The sequence below is a fragment of the Dendrobates tinctorius genome, unplaced genomic scaffold (assembly GCF_039654945.1).
Source record: "Dendrobates tinctorius isolate UK_male_01 unplaced genomic scaffold, ASM3965494v1 ptg000062l, whole genome shotgun sequence".
In the NCBI taxonomy this organism is placed as follows: Eukaryota; Metazoa; Chordata; class Amphibia; order Anura; family Dendrobatidae; genus Dendrobates; species Dendrobates tinctorius.
This window is the reverse complement of record NW_027361730.1, coordinates 11000443-11024152: the sequence shown is the minus strand read 5'-3', so window position 1 is coordinate 11024152 and position 23710 is coordinate 11000443. Positions and strand designations below refer to the sequence as shown.

The 23710-nt window shown below is 43.6% G+C and overlaps 1 protein-coding gene across 1 annotated transcript in view; it reads right to left on the bottom strand.

The window, feature by feature from the left end:
• The window catches only part of PAX4 (paired box 4), a 208993-nt gene that overhangs the window by 126341 nt on the left and 58942 nt on the right, over positions 1 to 23710 (bottom strand). The window contains 2 exon segments of the mRNA XM_073579176.1: positions 3985 to 4057; positions 12398 to 12613. Of these exon segments, the coding sequence (XP_073435277.1) occupies positions 3985 to 4057; positions 12398 to 12613 (289 nt within the window).

Here is a 23710-nt window from a genome sequence, read left to right as displayed (position 1 = left end):
GGTGGGATACTATTAGGATTATATAGCCAATCTGACATGGATGTTCACAGTAAGCTCGCCAGTCTCATCAGATTTAGAAAATCTAATTAATATTGTATGCAGATTGTATTGTAAAATCAGGTGATAGATCTGCAGTAGGCTAGAGCTACAAGGCGACTTTGGCTGCAACACAATCAAAGTACATTATGCACAGCATTATACAAATGAATGGGGTCATTTTGGGACTCTGAGTGTGCTGTGACTGTGACAAGAAAGTCACACAAAATTGAACATGGTTGGACTTTTGTAATTTGCAAGTTGCTTTTTTGCGATTTGCTACACTGTAGCAGCAACAGGAACAAGGAGCAATGTAAAAAATATATAAATTTTATTATTTTTTGAAATGAGAAGTAAAATTAGTATGTAGTACAACAGTCATAAATAAGGGAATCAGCGACACCTGAATGCCAAACTGAAACCGGGTCACCTATAATAAAGGATTTTGGGGATATGTCAAAAGTAAAAGAAAAGTCAAAGATGCTATAGGATTTTTACAGGATGAAAATGATGAAATGGTAAGACAGGATGTTGAGAAGGCCGAAAATGATGAAATGGTAAGACAGGATGTTGAGAAGGCCAAACTTTTAAATTCCTATTTTGCATCTGTTTTCTCTCAGAAAGGAAATGTAATATCAACTTTTCTTCACTGTCCTATTAAGGGAACAGAAGAATCCAGGATATCTATAAATAGAAAGATAGTGAGGAAACACTTAGCTAACCTAAATGAATTCAAGTCTCCAGGTCCAGATGAATTACACCCCAGAGTACTGAAGGAGATAGCAGAAGAAATTTTTGAACCCCTCTCCATAATCTTTGAAAATTCTTGGAGAACAGGAGAAGTCCCAGAAGACTGGAGAAGAGCAAATGTTGTTCCTATCTTCAAAAAGGGGAAGAAGGTGGACCCAGGCAACTATAGGCAAGTGAGTCTGACTTCTATACCAGGAACGATCTTTGGTCAAATTATTAAACAACATGTATGTAAGTACCTGGATAAGAATGAAGTCAGCATGGGTTTGTAACTAATAAGTCATGTCAGTCTAACTTAATTTCCTTCTATGACAGAATCACTGATTGGGTGGATCAGGGAAATGCTGTAGATATAGTATATCTTGACTTTAGCAAAGTATTTGACAAAGTATCACACACAATCCTTATTGAAAAAAATGTCTAAGTACGGAATGGACAGGGCAACTGTTAGGTGGATTCATAACTGGCTTATTGATCGGACCCAAAGAGTGGTCATAAATGACTACACATCCAGTTGGAAGAATCTCTCAAGTGGGGTACCACAGGGCTCCGTCCTGGGCCCTGTATTGTTCAACATCTTTATCAATGATTTAGATGAAGGAATTGAGGGTAAACTGAATAAATTTGCTGATGACACAAAGCTAGGAGGGATAGCTAATACTAGAGAAGAGAGAGAGGATTCAAAAAGATATAAATAAACTGGAGCAGTGGGCAGCAACTAACAGAATGGTTTTTAACAGAGAAAAATGCAAAGTACTACATCTGGGCAATACAACTGAAAAAAGCATATACAGAATGGGAGGAATAGGGCTAAGCAACAGCACATGTGAAAAAGACTTGGGTATACTAATAGATCACAGACTGAATATGAGTCAACAGTGTGATGCAGCAGCAAAAAAGGCAAATACAATTTTAGGATGTATTAACAGAAGCATGCAGTCTAGATCACGTGAAGTCATTATTGCCCTCTACTCCTCTTTGGTCAGACCTCATCTGGAATACTGTGTCCAGTTTTGGGTGCCACATTTTAAAAAAGACATCAACAAACTGGAGCAAGTTCAGAAAAGAGCGACCAGAATGGTGACCGGTCTGCAAACCCTGTCTTATGAGGAAAGGTTGCAGGATTTGGGAATGTTTAGCTTGCAGAAGAGAAGACTGAGAGGAGACTTAATAGCTGTCTACAAATATCTCAAGGGCTGTCACATTATAGAAGGATCATCTTTATTCTCATTTGCACAAGGAAAGACTAGAAGCAATGGGATGAAACTGAATGGGAGGAGACACAGATTAGACATTAGAAAAAACTTCTTGACAGTTAGAGTGATCAATGAGTGGAACAGACTGCCATGAGAGGTGGTGAGTTCTCCTTCAATAGAAGTCTTCAAACAGAGGCTGGACAGACATCTGTCTGGGATGATTTAGCGAATCCTGCTTTGAACAGGGGGTTGGACCAGATGGCCCAGGAGGTCCCTTCCAGCTCTACGATTCTATGATTCTATGTCAGCTGTTCAAAACAGCTGATATGTCCCGGGAAAGATGTGGGCTCTACGCTGGAGCCCACATCAAAGGGAGGGAGTCCGACATTGGCGTAAATATATGCCCGATGTCAGAAAGGGGTTGACCTGCAGTTATATAGTTAATTTAAAGGTGATTAGAGTTGCAACACTGTCTGGCTGACTTACTGAAAGAGAAAATAAACTTAATTCCTCCCTGAAGCCGCCGGCTTTCAGTCATGCTTAAAGCCGCTAAAGTCATCACTCACAACATTGTGACATTCTTTTAGTCAATTTTATATTTTTTTAAAGTTTACCATGAAGTATAAATGATTTGTATTCAATTTTGTAAGTCATTATGATTGTGGAGATGCCTTGTATGTATTTTATACTTTTACTGTTTTTATTGGATACAATATCTTTTATTGTCAAACCCCCCAAAAATAATATTTATATTTTGGATATTTTTTATTGCATTTTCTTTTAGTCCCACCAAAGGACTTCATTAGTTAGCATTATTTCCTGCAATAGTATACCAACAGGCCTATGGCATGGCCATATACTTACCAATGGCTGACCTGTGGTTCTATGTTATACCTCAGGTGGCCATAGTTATGTGTCATCAACCTGCAATCACATGGTAGTGGTGACAAGAGGCTTATAAAGGGTGGCTCCTCTCTCTATCAAACTCCTTAGGCTAGGTTCACACTAATTTTTTTTCTTAAACCTTTTGAAATAGCCTATGTAAATGCTTCCTTTTTTGGGAGTTTTTGGAGAAGTTTTTCTTTTCCTGGAAAATTTTTGAAGAGTTTTTTTTCCTGAAATATTCTTTGTAGTCTTTTGATTTTAGTGCACCTATTTTGGAGAAATTTACTTAAAGACGTCTGCAAGTGATAGCTCACTTGCACTTTAGGGGAATGGCCTGTGAGGCGCCACATTCCAATCTAGTTCAGGGAGTAAAGAGGTTGTAGTGCAGCGGTAGATCACTGTGCAGTGATGAGGCAGGAACCCAGCAAAGTTCAAAGCAAAATGGCTCTTTAATGCTTCAACTCACAAAACACAGCACACAATATTCTCCGGCAGGACAGTCCACCTCCTGTTCGCAGTCGGGAATAAGACAGTCCACCTCTGGTTCACAGCCGGGCACATATCCTCTGGATTACAGTCACTAAACATGCCAGTCCACCTCTGACCAGTTGCCATGGGCGACTGCACCGCCGTGTTAATGTTCTACTCACAGCATTACACAGTACACGATATTCTCCGTATTGCAGCCGGGAACCATATCCTCCAGTTTACAGTCACTAGTCACTAAACATGCCTGTGACTGCAATGCACTCTCATGACCTCAACACATCTCGTGTGCATCCTGGGGGAACACACAGCCACCCCTACATGTAACACCGGTCACTGCCTCACAGGGTTAAAGAACATGTTGACCAGCATGTAAACAAATGCCATATGTCAGTAAATTAGATATCAGAGCTGTGGAACAAGTTTTCTAATTATGAATTTGTATTTCCAGAGATTTTGTCACGCTTCTGTTTTTATGCAGTACCCATCTTTATGCTGTACCTTCGTATTTACTCATACATGACAATCTTTTTAAGTTACCTATTAACTCTAGCTATTAAATCATTCTTCAAGTCCCATAAGGACCTTGCATTATCACTTACTAAAATATATGTTGTAAGGTTCAGCTCACCTGGACTGGATGGAGCCAAAGAAAAGCTCAAGGTTGAAGGCAGATTCCTTAAAACTCTATTAATTGATGATACCTTGAAACAGAGAATTTTAGCAACACACTATGAATAACAATAAACATACATAGATAAACTCCGGGGTTAAGGTAAAATTGGCAAACCAGTGCAACCAACAATTATCGATTTGTTACTAGGGACTGCACAGAGTGGGATGTAACTTGGCTTTAGTCATGGAGCATGATTAGAACTCTGCCTGTATTTTATTCAGGTCATTTAAATGAAACATGATTAAGATGACTACTTTGCAATCATGAGAAATTATCTTCATAATACTACTGACAAACATATTAAGGATTTTGGAATTGTAGAACTACTGTTTCCTGTCAGTTTTCATGCCTGAATCATGATTATTCTGTAAGTGTATTTAACAATTAAGTCAAACACCACATAATGGAATCAAATAGCTACGTTTTCATTCTAAAAATGTGGATTGATTTGATTTATAAATTGCTGAAGTTGTTATCCCACATTGAGCTTAGTTTTATCTCCATGCACATATGCTGTAACAAGCAAACTTGGTCACTTTAGGGTTAATATTTAGAGATGTGTATTATATAGAACCTAATATACTAAATTTAAATCTTTCCTACGGTTATTTCCCATTTTCTAAAAGGGGTTGTAGGCTTTAGGCTACAAGTCTGCAATCACTTCATATTACTGCAGCCTCGTGGTCATGTTACTGCAAGTATGCGATTTCCATACTTCCGGCCACATTCCAACTACACGTGCTCGCCCTCACGCAGTACACTTGCATTGAGTGACGCTGCACACATCTAGTCGGCATGTGACCACATGTATTCAAAACCGCTCCCGGCGCTGGCACCAGAGAACCCTTACAGCGCGCAGTACGCATGATGTGAGTATTCACAAGGCTGCAGTCTCATAGAGTGATTGCAGTGTAATTGCAGACTTGTAGCCTAAGGCCAATCTCTTAATTATAGACTTCACACCCCGATGATTAGCCAACATTCTGTGCTGTCTGCATAGTGGTCTGGTCCAAGGGAAGACTGCTAATGGATAGGTATATGACCACATTTGCATCCAGCCTTCAGTTTCCTGTGTTCGGTATGTTTAAATGGGGTTGGATGAATTACAGGTGCATCTCACGAAATTAGAATATCATCGAAAAGTTAATTTATTTCAGTTCTTCAATACATAAAGTGAAACACATACAGTGGGGCAAAAAAGTATTTAGTCAGTCAGCAATAGTGCAAGTTCCACCACTTAAAAAGATGAGAGGCGTCTGTAATTTACATCATAGGTAGACCTCAACTATGGGAGACAAACTGAGAAAAAAAAATCCAGAAAATCACATTGTCTGTTTTTTTTTCATTTTATTTGCATATTATGGTGGAAAATAAGTATTTGGTCAGAAACAAGCAATCAAGATTTCTGGCTCTCACAGACCTGTAACTTCTTCTTTAAGAGTCTCCTCTTTCCTCCAATCATTACCTGTAGTAATGGCACCTGTTTAAACTTGTTATCAGTATAAAAAGACACCTGTGCACACCCTCAAACAGTCTGACTCCAAACTCCACTATGGTGAAGACCAAAGAGCTGTCAAAGGACACCAGAAACAAAATTGTAGCCCTGCACCAGGCTGGGAAGACTGAATCTGCAATAGCCAACCAGCTTGGAGTGAAGAAATCAACTGTGGGAGCAATAATTAGAAAATGGAAGACATACAAGACCACTGATAATCTCCCTCGATCTGGTGCTCCACGCAAAATCCAACCCCGTGGGGTCAGAATGATCACAAGAACGGTGAGCAAAAATCCCAGAACCACGCGGGGGGACCTAGTGAATGAACTGCAGAGAGCTGGGACCAATGTAACAAGGCCTACCATAAGTAACACACTACGCCACCATGGACTCAGATCCTGCAGTGCCAGACGTGTCCCACTGCTTAAGCCTGTACATGTCCGGGCCCGTCTGAAGTTTGCTAGAGAGCATTTGGATGATCCAGAGGAGTTTTGGGAGAATGTCCTATGGTCTGATGAAACCAAACTGGAACTGTTTGGTAGAAACACAACTTGTCGTGTTTGGAGGAAAAAGAATACTGAGTTGCATCCATCAAACACCATACCTACTGTAAAGCATGGTGGTGGAAACATCATGCTTTGGGGCTGTTTCTCTGCAAAGGGGCCAGGACGACTGATCCGGGTACATGAAAGAATGAATGGGGCCATGTATCGTGAGATTTTGAGTGCAAACCTCCTTCCATCAGCAAGGGCATTGAAGATGAAACGTGGCTGGGTCTTTCAACATGACAATGATCCAAAGCACACCGCCAGGGCAACGAAGGAGTGGCTTCGTAAGAAGCATTTCAAGGTCCTGGAGTGGCCTAGCCAGTCTCCAGATCTCAACCCTATAGAAAACCTTTGGAGGGAGTTGAAAGTCCGTGTTGCCAAGCGAAAAGCCAAAAACATCACTGCTCTAGAGGAGATCTGCATGGAGGAATGGGCCAACATACCAACAACAGTGTGTGGCAACCTTGTGAAGACTTACAGAAAACGTTTGATCTCTGTCATTGCCAACAAAGGATATATCACAAAGTATTGAGATTAAATTTTGTTTCTGACCAAATACTTATTTTCCACCATAATATGCAAATAAAATGAAAAAAAAACAGACAATGTGATTTTCTGGATTTTTTTTTCTCAGTTTGTCTCCCATAGTTGAGGTCTACCTATGATGTAAATTACAGACGCCTCTCATCTTTTTAAGTGGTGGAACTTGCACTATTGCTGACTGACTAAATACTTTTTTGCCCCACTGTATATTATATATAGTCATTACAAATAGAGTGATCTATTTCATGTGTTTATTTCTGTTAATGTTGATGATTATGGCTTACAGTCAATGAAAACAAAAAAAAGTCATTATCTCATTAAATTAGAATACTTTATAACACCAGCTTGAAAAATGATTATAAAATCCGAACTGATGGCCTACTGAAATGCATGTTCAGTAAATGCAGTAAATGTTATCTTCCTATTGACAATACCCCATAGATTCTCTAAGGGATTAAGGTCAGATGAGTTTGCTGGCCAATCAAGCACAGTGATACTGTTGTTTTTAAACCAGGAATTGGTACTTTTGGCAATGTGGACAGGTGCCAAGTCTTGCTGGGGAAGGAAATTTTAAAGCACTTCATGCTTCCCGCTGCCAACAAGCTTTTTGGACATGGAAATTTCATTCTCTATGGGTATTGTAAAGAGGAAGATGAGAGACACCAGACCCAACAATGCAGATGAGCTGAAGGCTGCTTATTAAAGCAACCTGGGCTTCCATAACACCTCAGCAGTGCCAAAGGCTGATCGACTCCATGCCACGCTGCATTGATGGAGTAATTCTTGCCAAATGAGCCCCGACCAAGTATTGAGTGCTCCTTTACCCCAATTCCTTTGCCACCCTCCGCTACTCTTCCCTCGTTTGAGGTGCACTCCGTCCGCATCTATTCCCCCTCCAACCACCAACTGGCTGTCATCTACCGCCCGCCAGAACTAGCCATCTCCACCTTTCTCGACCACTTCAGTACCTGGCTGTTCCATTTCCTTTCTGCTGACATCCCCACCATCATCATGGGCGACTTCAACATCCCCATTGACACTTCCACCCCAGCTGCCTCTAAACTTCTATCGCTCACGGCTTCCCTTGGCCTCACTCAATAGTCCTCTGTGGATACTCACAAAGATGGTCACACGCTGGACCTTATCTTCACCCATCTCTGTTCCCTCACTAATCTCAAAAACTCACCCCTCCCCCTGTCTGACCACAACCTACTGACATTCTCTTCCCTCTCCTCTCCTACTGAGCAACCCCCACTCCATAAACTCGCTCACCCTCGCAGGAATCTCAAACACCTCAATTTACAATCACTCTCTGAGTCCCTTCTCCCTCTTACAGACATAGCTTCCCTTCATGACACAGATGCTGCTGCCACTTTTTATAACACCACAATAACAGCAACACTTGATTCAGCTGCCCCCCTCACACAGAGCAAAACTCGTACAATCAACAGGCAGCCCTGGCTGACCAGCCTGACCAAAGAACTGAGACAGGTTTCCAGGGCCACTAAGCGGAGATGGAAGAGAATGTATTCTACTGAGCACTTCAGCGCATACAAGCAGTCCCTTGCCAGCTTTAAGTCCACGCTCTCTGCCGCTAAACAAACTTACTTCGCATCTCTCATATCCTCACTGTCTCACAACCCTAAACAACTCTTCAACACTTTCAATTCTCTGCTCCGTCCCACAGCACCTCCTCCCCCTCCTCTCATTTCTGGTGAAGACTTTGCCTCCTTCTTTAAGCAGAAGATCGACAAGATCAGACAAAATTTTGGCCCGCAGCCACCAATGCCCCTCTTAGCATCTCAGCCCTGTTCTGCGAAAGCCAGCTTCTCCACCATGACAGAAGATCAGCTCTCCACCCTTCTGTCAATATCACACCTCACCACTTGTGCCCTCGACCCACTCCCATCTCACCTCATCCCTAACTTGGCCACAGTCTTCGTCCCATCTCTAACACACCTCTTCAACCTTTCACTTACAAATGGTGTCTTTCCCTCATCCTTCAAACATGCCTCAATCACACCCATCCTCAAAAAGCCCTCCCTTGATCCAGCCTCTGTGTCTAACTATAGCCCGATATCTCTTCTCCCTTACACCTCAAAACTACTGAAACAGCATGTATATCTTGAACTGTCCTCCCACCTCTCCTCCTGTTCCCTCTTTGACCAGTTACAATCTGGCTTCTGACTGCATCACTCAACTGAAACTGCCCTAACTAAAGTCACTAACGACTTACTAACCGCCAAGAGCAAGCGACACTACTCTGTCCTCCTTCTCCTGGACCTGTCCTGTGCCTTCGACACTGTAGACCATTCCATCCTGCTACAGACTCTCTCATCTCTTGGCATCACAGACTTGGCCCTATCCTGGATCTCATCATATCTAACAGACCGAACATTTAGTGTCTCCCTCTCACACACCACCTCCTCACCTCGCCCCCTGTCTGTTGGTGTTCCTCAAGGCTCTGTCCTAGGACCCCTACTATTCTCCATCTACACCTTTGGCTTGGGACAGCTCATAGAATCCTACGGTTTGCAGTATCACCTCTATGCCGATGACACACAGATCTACCTATCTGGACCCAACCTCGCCTCCTTACTGACTGAAATACCGCAATGTGTGTCTGCTATCTCAGCCTTCTTCTCTGCTCGCTTTCTCAAACTGAACATGGACAAAACAGAATTCATCATCTTTCCCACATCTCACTCTACCCCTCCACCAGACCTATCCATCAATGTCAATGGCTGCTTTCTTTCCCCAGTCCCGCACGCTCAGTGCCTTGGGGTGATCCTCGACTCTGCGCTCTCTTTCAAACCACATATCCAAGCCCTTGCCTCCTCCTGCCGCCTCAAACTCAAAAATATTTCCCGGATCTGCTCATTCCTCAACCACAAGACCACAAAAACACTAGTGCATGCTCTTATCATCTCCCGCCTCGACTACTGCAACCTCCTACTCTCTGGCCTCCCCTCTAGCACTCTGGCTCTGCTCCAGTCCATCCTACACTCTGCTGCCCGACTAATCCACCTATCACCCCACTATTCCCCAGCCTCCCCCCTATGCCAGGCCCTTCACTGGCTTCCTATTGCCCAGAGGCTCCAATTCAAAACCCTAACCATGACATACAAAGCCATCCACAGCCTGTCTCCTCCATATGTCTGTGACATGGTCTCTAGGTACCTACCCGCACGCAACCTTCGATCATCTCAAGATCTCCTTCTCTACTCCCCCTTTATCTCTTCTTCCCACAACCGCATACAAGACTTCTCCCGTGCTTCCCCCATACTCTGGAACTCTCTGCCGCAACACATCAGACTCTCACCATCAACAGAAACCTTCAAGAAGAACCTGAAGACCCACCTGTTCCGACAAGCCTACAGCCTGCAATGATCCTCGGTCTACTGAACCACCGCACGACCTGCTCTACCCTCTCCTACTGTATCCTCACCCATCCCTGTAGACTGTGAGCCCTCACGGGAAAGTTCCCCTCTCCTTATGTACTTGTGTGTCCCTTGTCTTACACATATTTATTATTCTTGTCTATATTTCCCCTTTTCACATGTAAAGCGCCATGGAATAAATGGCGCTATATAAATGCATAATAATAAGAATAATAATTTACTGAATAGACATTTCAGTAGACCAATTTTTCGGATTTAAAATCATTTTTCAAGCTGGTATTATAAGGTATTCTAATTTACTGAGATAACGACTTTTGGGTTTTCATTGGCTGTAAGCCATAATCATCAACATTAGCAGAAACAAACACTTGAAATAGATCACTCTGTTTGTAATGATTCTAATATATGAGTGTCACTTTTTGAATTGAAGAACTAAATCAAATTAACTTTTTGATGACATTCTAATTTTGTGAGATGCACCTGTATGTGTATTGACACATATCACTCAATCAACAGATAGGACGACCACGTAACCAGGATAAAAGCCTGGTCAATCAATAATCAAAACGGAAAGGGTATTAAGTTGCACACGTTTATAAGGGAACTAGTGTGCATGTGCACAGACAGTCACGACATATAAATGCCAGTGTCAGTGATCTCATGAAGCATCAGTGTAAATACTGAGATCTGGATCTTTAGTCTGCTCCACACCCAATTTAGACCTCATTTAGGAATTGCTGGTACATTCTATTCTGGGAAGGATTTATATGACTGATTATCATAGACTGTTATTGTAATTAGATATGCCTTTAACTTATTGTTAGTGCCCTTTCTAAATTGTTCGAAAATACATTTCCTATCTACTGTTCTAATGGCATCAGACTGTCCTGCTGATATCCTGAGACACATCAGGACTTACACCCGTGAACTAAGCTTGATATCCTGAGACACGTCAGGACTAACACCCGTGGACTAACCTTGATATCCTGAGACACGACAGGACTTACACCCGTGGACTAAGCTTGATATCCTGAGACACTTCAGGACTTACACCTGTGAACTAAGCTTGATATCCTGAGACACGTCAGGACTTACACCCGTGGACTAAGCTTGATATCCTGAGACACGTCAGGACTTACACCCATGGACTAAGCTTGATATCCTGAGACACGTCAGGACTTACACCCGTGGACTAAGCTTGATATCCTGAGACACGTCAGGACTTACACCCGTGGACTAAGCTTGATATCCTGAGACACGTCAGGACTTACACCCGTGGACTAAGCTTGATATCCTGAGACACGTCAGGACTTACACCCATGGACTAAGCTTGATGGCCTCTGTGCATTCAATTACATTGCAATGTAAAAGTTTACTTAGCAGCTCCAGATTACTCTGCCTTTCATAGCTACAAACATATAGCACTGCAAACTATTAAACTGCAACTTGTTCTCGGTGCTCTCAACATGAGCCTCCATGTCCAACTAAAAAAGGTCAATCATCAAGATAATCATGTTAGTAAGTGCAATAAAACAATGGAAACTAACAGTTAATATAGTATGTATTTATCCATGAAGCGATCCAGCCAGGGATTTTTTTGGCAAGAACCCACCTCGGTATTTATCTAATATATTGGATATAGGACTGACAGTGCTCAATCTTCAAGAAAGCTATCTACAGTAAGCAATAATTATCCTAACTGTTGGGAATACAGCAAAAATATTATTTTGTATGAGGCCAGATCAGTTTACAGCAGTCTGTGACCTAAATCCCAGTTTGTAATTTTCTGTAAAGTTTGTCACACTGTGCAGCTAATACTGGAGTTTGGGCATTTCAGCATTTTATCCAGGATTAAGTGCAATTTTGGAATGTAATATATTGTAAATTCTGGATTATGTATAAATACATTAATGCATCAGCTGTAGGAGTAAAAAATCTACTTGTACATACTATTAAAATGTCTCACATTTGGGTTAATGTATGAAAGTTAAGGGAATTTGGAAAGTGTTTCAAATACATAGAAGGGAATTTATCATTCTCTATATGCCAGCATTCTGGAATAAAAAAAGTCACAAATTATGTCGGACACCTAATTAGCACAATAATTTGTGGCTCTTTTCCTTTTTGTGCCACTCGCAGCACTTTTTGACAGATGGACAGAACTTAGTGGAAGGGACAAGGCTTCTCGTAACCTGACAAATGCAGTACAATTTACAACAAAAATCGGCAAAAATCACAGCATAAATTTGACTTTCTGCTGTGTGGACTGCCATAATTGGACTTAATTAAAGGAGGCATATGCCTTCCATTGTTCAAAATGCCATAAATTTCTCCCATAATCTATAGTTGCCTATGTATGTAAAGTAGTTGTTTGTACTTACACTTGGAATTTTGTCTTCAGGACAGATCCTCTCAGTAAGCAATCTCTCTCGAATCTCCCACGCAAATATAGATGGATATTCCCATTTAAGTTGAGCAATTTTTTCTACCACTTTTGGGGTAGCTAGTCTTGGCTTGCTTCCTCCCATTGCTTTAGGCTCTACAAATCCAGTCTGGTAATAGCGACCCAAAATTTTACTTACACATCCGTTGGATACCTGAAATATGTTAGAAATATTGGTGCTGATAACAATTATGATCATCATTGTTCATAAGCAAGCACAAATAGTGTGGAATACAACAAACTGCTGTCATGATCCCAGTGCAGGTTATTGAGCTGCACGTCAGGGGTTAATGTCTGGAGCTCAGTGCAGGTTTTGACCTGCACACCTGGGGTTAATGATTGTGGCCTCTTTCTGGTTCTGGGAGAGCTTCTTAAACCCCTGGGAAGCACCAATCCCTGCCAGTTATACTTTTGCCTTTGGCCGAGTGTGCTGTCCTCTGTGTGCCTGTGCCTGTTCGTTGCTATAGCTTGTTTATATGGTTCTGACCCGGTTCTGTTCACCGTTGTGAGTTTGCCTGTTGATTCTGTACTATGCTATCCTCTCTGTGTATGACTCATTGCCTGTGATCTGACTACTCTCTGCTCGCCCCTCTTGTACCTTGCAGCTATCTCTGTGTATGACTCATTGGCTACGTCCTGACTACCCTCCCTGTCTATGCCTCTTGGTAACTTTGTCTCGCAGTTACCCTGCTAGGAGTTCTCTTGCAGCTCCTAGCTCTCTGGAGTTTAGACCACGCCCCTAGCAGTCACGTGCTTCAGGTCCTGCGGCTCTGAAGTACGCATCTACTCGGCTGCTGCCCGCTCCACAGGTATCTTTGAGCACAGTTCGCTTTACTCAGGACACGCGCACAGGCTCAGTGAGCAAGTTCAGCGCGGTGTTTCTGACATTATAACTGGCCTGCTATTTTTTTTTCTCTCCTCACTTCTGCAGCATGGACCCAATGTGTGCTTTATCTGAGTAGGTGAAATGCTTGACTCAGTCACTGCAGAAGCTTAGTTTGAAACGGCAAGCTCTGGCCCAGTCCCAACGGCGGGTTGAGAACTCAGTTCAGGGGGTTCTTTCCGCAGGCTTCCAGCAGGTGGGAAATAGAGATGTCATTTCAGTCCCACCCGAACCCCCGGTTAAATTGCCAGATACGTTTTCTGGTAACAAAGATGATTTCAGAGCATTTAAGGAGGGCTGTAAGCTCTTTTTCTCTTTGAGACCCCGCTCCTCTGGGGATGAGAAACAGAGGGTGAGGGTGGTTATGTCCCTGCTTAGGGGGTCCCCACAAGCCTGGGCATTTTCGCTTTCTTCTTCTACCCCTGAGAGAATGTCTGTGGATGAGTTTTTTGAAGCCTTAGGGCTTATTTATGATGAGCCTGATAGAGTGCGTTTGGCTGAGGACAAGGTGATGAGTGTCTGTCAGGGGGAGCACTCGGCCGAATGGTTCTGTACTGAATTCAGACGTTGGGCAGCCGAGATTTCCTGGAGTGATGCCGCCCTTTGAGGCATGTTTTCCGTAGAGGCCTGTGTGAACGTCTGAAGGATGCTTTGGCACTCCATTCTCCGCCTGACTCCTTGGAGGATTTCATGACCCAAGCGGTTCGCATGGATTGCAGACTGCGGGCTAGAGGCGTTATGCAAAGGGAAACACCATCATTCTTCAGTGGAGATGAGACCCGGACTCTTCCTGTGGCTATGGAGTTGAGCACTGTCACCTGTGAGGAAAAGAAAAGAAGACGCCGCCGGGAGAAGCAGTGGTGCTTCTATTGTGGGGAATCTGTACACTGGAAGAAGGACTGCCCCTCCTGTCCGTCATCCTCCAAGATGGCAGGAAACGACTAGGTCTGGCTAGTAGTCGAGGAGGCTACCCAGACCTTCAGGTACAATTTTCTTAACATGCAAAAATGGTGCTGCAGGTGGAACTGGAACTTGGCAATGGTCCGGTTCAGACTACTGCTTTTGTTGACTGTGGTTCTGCTGTAAACCTGATTGATACCAAAGTTATGACTCTTAATAAGAAAGGGACAGTCAAGGCTTCAGGATCCTGTTAAACTTGTGGCAATTGACTCGTCTCCTCTTACCCAGGACGGTATCTGTTGCGGGTCTGAACTTTTTTCTCTAAAAGTGGGTTCCACTCATGTGGAAAAACTAAGTTGTCTTGTGCTAGATAACTTTCCTGCAGGACTGGTACTGGGGATGCCTTGGCTTCAATGCCATAATCCTACCATTGATTGGGTTACAGGGGAGATCACTCAATGGGGATGTAAGGATAAATGTGGTAACCTGGGACATCTTCTTAACGCTGCTAAATCCGTATCTGTGTCGTCTGTCGGTCTGGAAGGTATTCCGGAGTACCTGAAGGATTTCGAAGACGTTTTTTCCAAAAGTGAGGCTGAGGCGCTGCCACCACATAGACCCTACGATTGTGCCATTGACTTAGTACCCGGAGCCAAGTTACCTAAGGCTCGATTGTTCAATTTGTCAGGGCCTGAGCGCCAAGCCATGAAGGAGTACATAGCTGAGAGTCTCCGCAAAGGGCATATCAGGCCTTCTGTGTCACCTGTGGCAGCAGGATTCTTCTTTGTGAAGAAGAAAGATGGTGGTTTGCAGCCGTGCCTCGACTTTCGGGAACTGAACAAGATAACGGTTAGGAACACTTACCCGCTTACCCTCATCCCAGACTTATGTAAACAGTTAGCTGGGGCCCAATGGTTCTCCAAGTTAGATCTGCGGGGAGCCTACAATCTGATAAGGGTTCGGGAAGGCGACGAGTGGAAAACTGCGTTCCTCACATCAGAAGGACTCTTTGAGAACCTGGTAATGCCGTTTGGGTTAACTAATGCATCTGCTATTTTCCAGAATTTCATCAATGTTGTGTTTTCTGACCTGATAGGCCGTTTTGTTATTATTTATTTGGATGACATTTTGGTTTATTCCCCGGACAGCCAATCTCACTTGCAACATCTACAGACAGTTCTCCAGAGACTCAGGGAGAACCTATTGTTCGCTAAATTGGAAAAATGTTCATTTTTTGTACAGGAACTGTCTTTTTTGTGGTTGATTGTGTCCTGTGAGGGGTTTCGTATGGATCCTAAGAAGGTGCTGGCGATCACTGACTGGGTTCAGCCTCGAGATCTCAAGGGGCTCCAGCGCTTCTTAGGATTTGCGAACTATTATCAAAGATTCATTAAAGGTTTCTCACAAGTGGTTAAACCACTCACGGATCTTACCCAGAAGGGCGCTGATGTAAAAAATTGGTCTGTACTCGCTAAGGAGTCCTTCTCAGCGATTAAGAAATGTTTCATGTCTGCCCCGGTGTTGGTACAACCAGGCCCGTCCAAACCATTCATTGTGGAGGTGGATGCTTCTGAAGTGGGGGTGGGGGCTGTGCTGTCCCAGGGTCCGGCCACCCTTACCAATCTCAAACCCTGTGCCTTCTTCTCCAAGAAGTTCTCCTCAGCTGAGAAAAACTATGATGTAGGCAATAGAGAACTTCTTGTGGTCAAGCTGGCGTTTGAGGAATGGAGGCACTTTTTGGAAGGGGCGGTTCACCCTATCACGGTTGTCACGGATCACAAAAATTTGGCATACCTTGAATCTGCTAAGAGACTTACTCCTAGACAAGCTCGTTGGTCACTTTTTTTTCACAATTTCAGTTCTCCATTACTTTTCGACCGGGGTCCAAAAATGTTAAAGCGGATGCCCTGTCCAGAAGTTTTGACCCAGTGTCTCCCCCTGAGCCGCCGTCCTCCATTCTTCCCCCAGGGGTGGTAGTGGCGGGGGTCTCAACTGAGTTGGAACAAGAAATTCTAAGGGCTCAGGCCCTAGCTCCGGCAACCAGGCCAGGGGATAAACTGTTTGTTCCAGATTCATTGTGGCCTAGACTTCTGTAGGAGTTTCATGAGTCTAGGCTGAGTGCTCATCCAGGTATCACAGCCACTAGAGAGGCAGTAGCCAGGGTTTTTTGGTGGCCTTCATTAAGGTCCGATGTCAAGGAATTTGTTTCTGCTTGTGGCGTGTGTGCCCGTTCCAAAAGCTCGCATAACCGGCCGGCTGGGGAACTCATACCTTTACCGGTTCCTGATAGGCCATAGACTCATCTTTCCATGGATTTTATTACCAGCCTTCCACCTTCCAGAGGCAATACCGTGATCTGGGTGGTGGTGGATAGGTTTTCTAAACATGCCCATTTCATTCCCTAGGCAGCATTACCCTCAGCAGAAACATTATCAAGGTTGTTTGTGCAGCATGTGGTCCGATTGCATGGGGTACCCCTGAATGTTGTGTCTGACAGAGGTGTGCAGTTTGTGGCCAAATTTTGGAGGGCGTTCTGTATGAAATTGGGCATCTCACTCTCCTTCTCGTCGGCATATCACCAGGAGAGTAATGGTCAGACAGAACGCACCAATCAATCCCTGGAACAAATTCTCAGGTGTCTGACTTCCGCCAGACAGGAGGATTGGTGTGATACGTTACCGTTGGCGGAATTTGCTTTTAACAACCGGGTGAGTCAGTCCACCAACATGTCCCCATTCCTAATTAACTATGGGTTTAATCCGCATTTTGGGAAGTTTTCACGGGTGGTTTCCGGTTGTCCAGGGGTAGAGGGGTCCGTTCAATGGTTAAAAAACCTCTGGGCTGAAGTCCAGCGTAATATCTCTCGGGCCCAGGGGAGGTACAAACATTTTGCTGACAAAAAGAGAGCCTCGGGAGACATTTTTCTGGTGGGAGAGAAGATTTAGCTTTCCACACGTAACATCAACTTAAAGGTACCATCAGCTAAGTTGGGACCAAAGTTCATTGATCTGTACGAGATTATGGAGATAGTCAACCCAGTGGCATATAGGTTGCATCTCCCCGCCTCCTTAAAAATATCCAATGTGTTCCATAAATCTCTGTTGAAATCCGTAGGGTCTGTCAAAGAGGACTCCGAGTCTGTTGTTCCTCCAGTGCTGGTGGAGGGTCAATTGGAGTATGAGATTGGACATATTGTGGACTCTCGGTGGGTGCGCCGCTCTTTGCAGTACCTGGTCCACTGGAAGAGATATGGACCAGAGGAGATCTCATGGGTCCCTGCTCGCTCTGTACATGCAGATTGTCTCATTCGGGCTTTCCATGCCAAGTACCCGGGGAAGCCTGGTGGTCCAGAGGCCCCCTGTTGAGAGGTGGTTACCGTCATGATCCCAGTGCAGGTTTTTGAGCTGCACATCAGGGGTTAATGTCTGGAGCTCAGTGCAGGTATTGACCTGCACACCTGGGGTTAATGATTGTGGCCTCTTTCTGGTTCTGGGAGAGCTTCTTAAACCCCTGGGAAGTTCCAATCCCTAGCAGTTATACTTTTGCCTTTGGCCGAGTGTGCTGACCTCTGTGTGCCTGTGCCTGTTCGTTGCTATAGCTTGTTTATATGGTTCTGACCCGGTTCTGTTCCCCGTTGTGAGTTTGCCTGTTGATTCTGTACTGTGCTATCCTCTCTGTGTATGACTCATTGCCTGTGATCTGACTACTCTCTGCTCGCCCCTCTTGTACCCTGCAGCTATCTCTGTGTATGACTCATTGGCTACGTCCTGACTATCCTCCCTGTCTGTGCTCCTTGGTAACTTTGTCTCGCAGTTACCCTGCTAGGAGTTCTCTTGCAGCTCCTAGCTCTCTGGAGTTTAGACCACGCCCCTAGCAGTCACGTGCTTCAGGTCCTGCAGCTCTGAAGTACGCATCTACTCGGCTGCTGCCCGCTCCACAGGTACAGTATCTTTGAGCACAGTTCGCTATACTCAGGACACGCACACTGACTCAGTGAGCAAGTTCAGTGCGGTGTTTCTGACACTGCAATAGCAATTCTGAAATGTAGTATTAATGGGATCTAGGTAGATGAGATTAGATGACACGAGCCAGATTGTCTTATATGGTGGACCTTCAAGTAAAAAATACATGCAGTGATCAACATAAATGAGTACACCCTTTTGAAAAGAAATGTTTTACTTCATATCTCCCTGGACACAACTATTTCCAAAATTTGACAAAACTGAGTTTCATAGAATTTTTTTCAACCCATAACATGAAAGTAAGGTTAATAATATAGCACTCATTGCAAAATCTTCAGTTTTACTCAAATTAATTGATGCAAAAATTTGTACACCCCACATAAAAACAACTGCATCTAGTATTTTGTATGACCTCCATGATATATAAGGACACCACCAAGTCTTCTAGGCATGGAAGGAACAAGTTGGTAACATATTTCAACATTTATATTTTTTTTATTCTTCAAGAACTACCTATTTTAGAGCCTGAATGCTGGATCAAGAGTGATGCTCAGCTTGTCTCTTCAGAATCCCCATAGGTGTTCACTTGGGTTCATATCAGAAGACATTCTTGGCCACTGAAAGACATTCATCCTGTTCTTCTTCAGAAATGCAACAGTGGCTTTAGATGTGTGTTTTGGACCATTATCATGTTGGAAATGTACATGTCTACCAAGGGCACAGAGTGATGGTGGCATCTTCTCTTTCAATATAGAGCAGTACATCTGTATGATACCATTAATGAAATGTAGCTCCCCGTCTCCAGCAGCACTCATACAGCTCCACATAAGGACACTGCGATCACCATGTTTCATTTGAAGATTAATGACCAGGCCAATTTTTACAATTCTGACCAGCGTCACTTTATAAGGTAATAACTCTGGAATGCTTCAACGGATTCCACTGATTCTGAGAATTTTTTCTCGACATATTGTACTTCATGATAGTGTTACACTTTTTCGATATAATTTGTGTTTATCTGTGGAAAAAAATACACTTTTTCGATATAATTTGTGTTCATTTGTGGAAAAAAATGGAAATTTGGCCCAAATTTTGAAAATTTTGCAATTTTCAAACTTTGAATTCTTATGCCCTTAAATCAAAGAGATTTCTCACACAAAATAGTTAATAAATAACACTTCCCACATGTCTACATTACATGAGCACAATGTTTGAAACAAAAATTTATTTTGTTAGGAAGTTTTAAGGGTTAAAAGTTGACCAGCGACTTCTCATTTTTACAACAAAATTTACAAAACCATTTTTTTAGGGACCACATCACATTTGAAGTGACTTTGAGCTGTATATGTGATACAAAACACCCAAAAGTGACACCATTCTAAAAATTGCACCCGTCAAGGTGCTCAAAACCACATTCAAGATGTTTATTAACTCTTCAGCTGCTTCTCAGAAATGTTTGGAATGGGAAAAAAAATTGAACATTTAACTTTTTTTCACAAAAAAATTACTTTAAACCCATTTTTTTTATTTTCACAAGGGTAACAGGAAAAAATGGACCCCAAAATTTGCTTTGCAAATTCTCCCTAGTATGCCATTATGGGCACATGGCAGAGCTCGGAAGGAGAGGAGCTCCATTTGACTTTTTGAACCCAAAATTTGCTGGAACAATTAGTGGGAGAACTCCTGATGTCCCTAAACAGTAAAAATTCCCCACAAGTAACACCATTTTGGAAACTAGACCCCTCAGGGAACTGATCTATATGTGTGGTGAGCACATTGAACCCTCGGTTGCTTCACAGAAGTTTCTAACATTCAGCCGTGAAAATAAAAAAAACAAAACTTCACCACAAAAATGTTATTTTAATCCCAAATTTGGCATTTTCATAACAGGAGAAATTGCACCACACAATTTGTTGTGCAATTTCTCCTGAGTTCACCGATACCTCATATGTGGAGAAAACTACTGTTTGGGTGCACGGCAGGTCTTGGAAGGGAAGTAGCGTCATTTGACACTTTGAATGTAAAATTTGCTGGATTCATTAGCTGAAGTCATGTCACAATTGGAGAACCCCTGATGTTTGTAAACAATATAAACTCACTATAGGTGACCCCATTTTGGAAACTAGACTCCTCAAGGAATGTATTTAGATGTGTGTCGAGCACCTTGAACCCCCAGGTGCTTCACAGACGTTTATAACGTTGACCTGTGAAAATAAAATCACATTTTCCCCACAAAAATGTTATATTAGCCCCAACTTTTTTATTTTCAAAAGGGTAGCAGGAGAAACGGAACCATACAATTTGTTGTGCAATTTCTCCTGATCATGCCAATACCCCATATTTGGGGGAATACTATTTTTGAAGCACAATGCAAAGCTCAGGATGAAAGAGGCGCCATATTGGAGTTCAGATTTTGCTGGAATGGTTTGAGGGTGCCAAGTCACTTTGGCAGAGCCCCTGAGGTGCCAGAACAACAAAAATCCCCCATATGTGAACTCATTTTACAAACTACTCTTCTCAATGAATTCATCTAGGTGTGCAACATGGGTGTGTCACAGAATTTTACACCATTGGGCACTGAAGAAAAAATAACTACATTTTTACCACCAAAATTTTGTTTTAGGCCCAGATTCTACATTTTCACACAAGAAGTGGGTAAAAATGGAACCATAATTGCTCCACAATTTCTACTGAACCTGGCAATACCCCATATGTGGCTGTACAGTACTGCTTAGCCATGCAGAGAAACTCAGGAGGGACGGAGCGCTATTTGACTCCTGAAGCGCATATTTTCTTAGAATAGTTTGCAGACTCCATATACAGAGACCCTAATTGCTGGAAGAGCAGAATCCCCTTCAAGTGACCCCATTTTGGAAATTATACCCATTTGGGAATTCATCTACAGGTGTACTGACGATTTTGATTCCATGGGCGTTTTCTAGAAACAAGCAGCAATGAATGCTGCCAAGTGAAAATTGCAAACTGCCATTGTAGTGACCAGTATGCTGTAGTGACCAGTAGATTGTAGTGATCAGTACGTTTCAGTCACCAGTACGTTATGCCTAGCTCATGCTTCTGGAAACATGCACCCGTAAGTTAGGTGGGCTCTCATCGCTTCAGAAATGTGAAACATGTGGACACTATAATGTGGGGAAAAAAAGTATTTAGTCAGCCACCAATTGTGCAAGTTCTCCCACATGAGAGAGGCCAGTAATTGACATCATAGGTAGACCACAACTATGTGAGTCAAAATGAGAACACAAATCCAGAAAATCACCTTATTTTACACATTATGGTGGAAAATAAGTATTTGGTCACTTAAAACCATGCAAGATTTCTGGCTCTCAAAGACCTGTAACTTCTTCTTTAAGAGGGTCATCTGTCCTCCACTCATTACCTGTAGTAATGGCACCTGTTTGAACTTGTTATCAGTATAAAAGACACCTGTCCACAACCTGAAACAGTCACACTCCAAACTCCAATATGGTGAAGACTAGAGTTGAGCGATACCGTCCGATACTTCAAAGTATCGTATCGGATGGTATCGGCCGATCTTTAAAAAAAGTATCGGTATCGCCGATTCCGATACCGGAAGTCCCATTCAAGTCTATGGGACTTCCGGTATCGGAATAAGAAAAACCCTTTCCTGCCCTTGTACAGCCTCTCTGGGGTCTGTACGGGCCTTTCGGGGGCTGTGCCGGCCTGCCAGGGGGTCTGTGCAGGCTCCGGTGGTCTGTGCCGGCCTGCCGGTGGTCTGTGCAGGCTCCGGGGGGCTGTGCCGGCCTGCCGGGGGGCTGTGCCGGCCTGCCGGGGGGCTGTGCAGGCTCCAGGGGGCTGTGCAGGCATCGTCCGATGGGACTACAAGTCCCATCGGGCGATGCCTGCTACCATGACAGTGATTGACACATTAGCCAATGATGGGACAGTAGTAGTCCCATCATCCGGCAGGCCGGTACAGACCCCCACAGGGTGCACAGACCACCGGCAGGCCGGCACAGCCCCCCGGCAGGCCGGCACAGCCCCCCGGCAGGCCGGCAGAGACCCCCGGAAGGCCCAAAATGACGGCGCATCATGATGCGCACACACCGCGCATCATGATGACGTCAGTCTGTCAATCAACTTTGAACTTCCGATTCCGATGCCGAATTCCGATATTGAAAAAATATCGGAAGTCGGTATCGGAATTCCGATACAGCAAGTATCGGCCGATACCCGATACTTGCGGTATCGGAATGCTCAACACTAGTGAAGACCAAAGAGCTGTCGAAGGACACCAGAAACAAAATTGTAGCCCTGCACCAGACTGGGAAGACTGAATCTGCAATAAGCAAGCAGCTTTGTGTGATGAAATCAACTGTGGAAGCAATAATAAGAAAATGGAAGACATACAAGAACACTGATAATCTCCCTCGATCTGGCGCTCCATGCAAGATCTCACCCGTGGGGTCAAAATGATCACAAGAACGGTGAGCAAAAATCCCAAAACCACACAGGGGGACCTAGTGAATGACCTGCATACAACTGGGGCCACCATAACAAAGGCTACATCAGTAAAACACTACGCCGCCAGAGACTCAGATCCTGTAGTGCCAGATGTGTCCCCCTGCTTAAGCCAGTACATGTCCGGGCCCATCTGAAGTTTGCTAGAGAGCATTTGGATTATCCTGAACAGTATTGGGAGAATGTCATATAGTTTGATGAAACCAAAGTAGAACTGTTTGGTAGAAACAAAACTCGTTGTGTTTGTAGGAGACAGAATGTTGAGTTGCATTCATAGAACACCATACCTACTATGAAGCATGGGGTGGCAATATCATGCTTTGGGGCTGTTTCTCTGCAAAGGGACCAGGACGACTGATCCGTGTACATGAAAGAATGAATGGGGCCATGTATCATGAGATTTTGAGTGCAAACCTTCTTCCATCAGCAATCGCATTGAAGATAAAATGTGAATGGGTCTTTCAGCATGATAATGATCCCAAGCACACCACCAGGGCAACGAAGGAGTGGCTTTGTAAGAAGCATATGATGGTCCTGGAGTGGCCTAGCCAGTCTCCAGATCTCAACTCCATAGAAAACCTTTGGAGGGATTTGATAATCCTTGTTGCCCAGCGTCAGGCCCAAAACATCACTGCTCTAGAGGAGATCTGCATGGAGGAATGGGCTAGCATACCACCAACAGTGTTTGCCAAGCTTGTGAAGACTTACAGAAAACGTTTGACCTCTGTCATTGCCACCAAAGGATATATAACAAAATATTAAGATGAACTTTTGTTAATGACCAAATACTTATTTTGCACCATAATTTGAAAAATAAACCTTGCCAAATCAGACAAGGTGATTTTCTGGTTTTATTTTCTCATTTTGACTCTCATAGTTGTGGTCTACCTATGATGTCAATTACAGGCCTCTTTCATCTTTTTAAGTGGGAGAACTTGCACAATTGGTGGCTAACTAAATACTTTTTTCCCCACTGTATGTGGTTTAGGTACACTAAGGGGCTCAG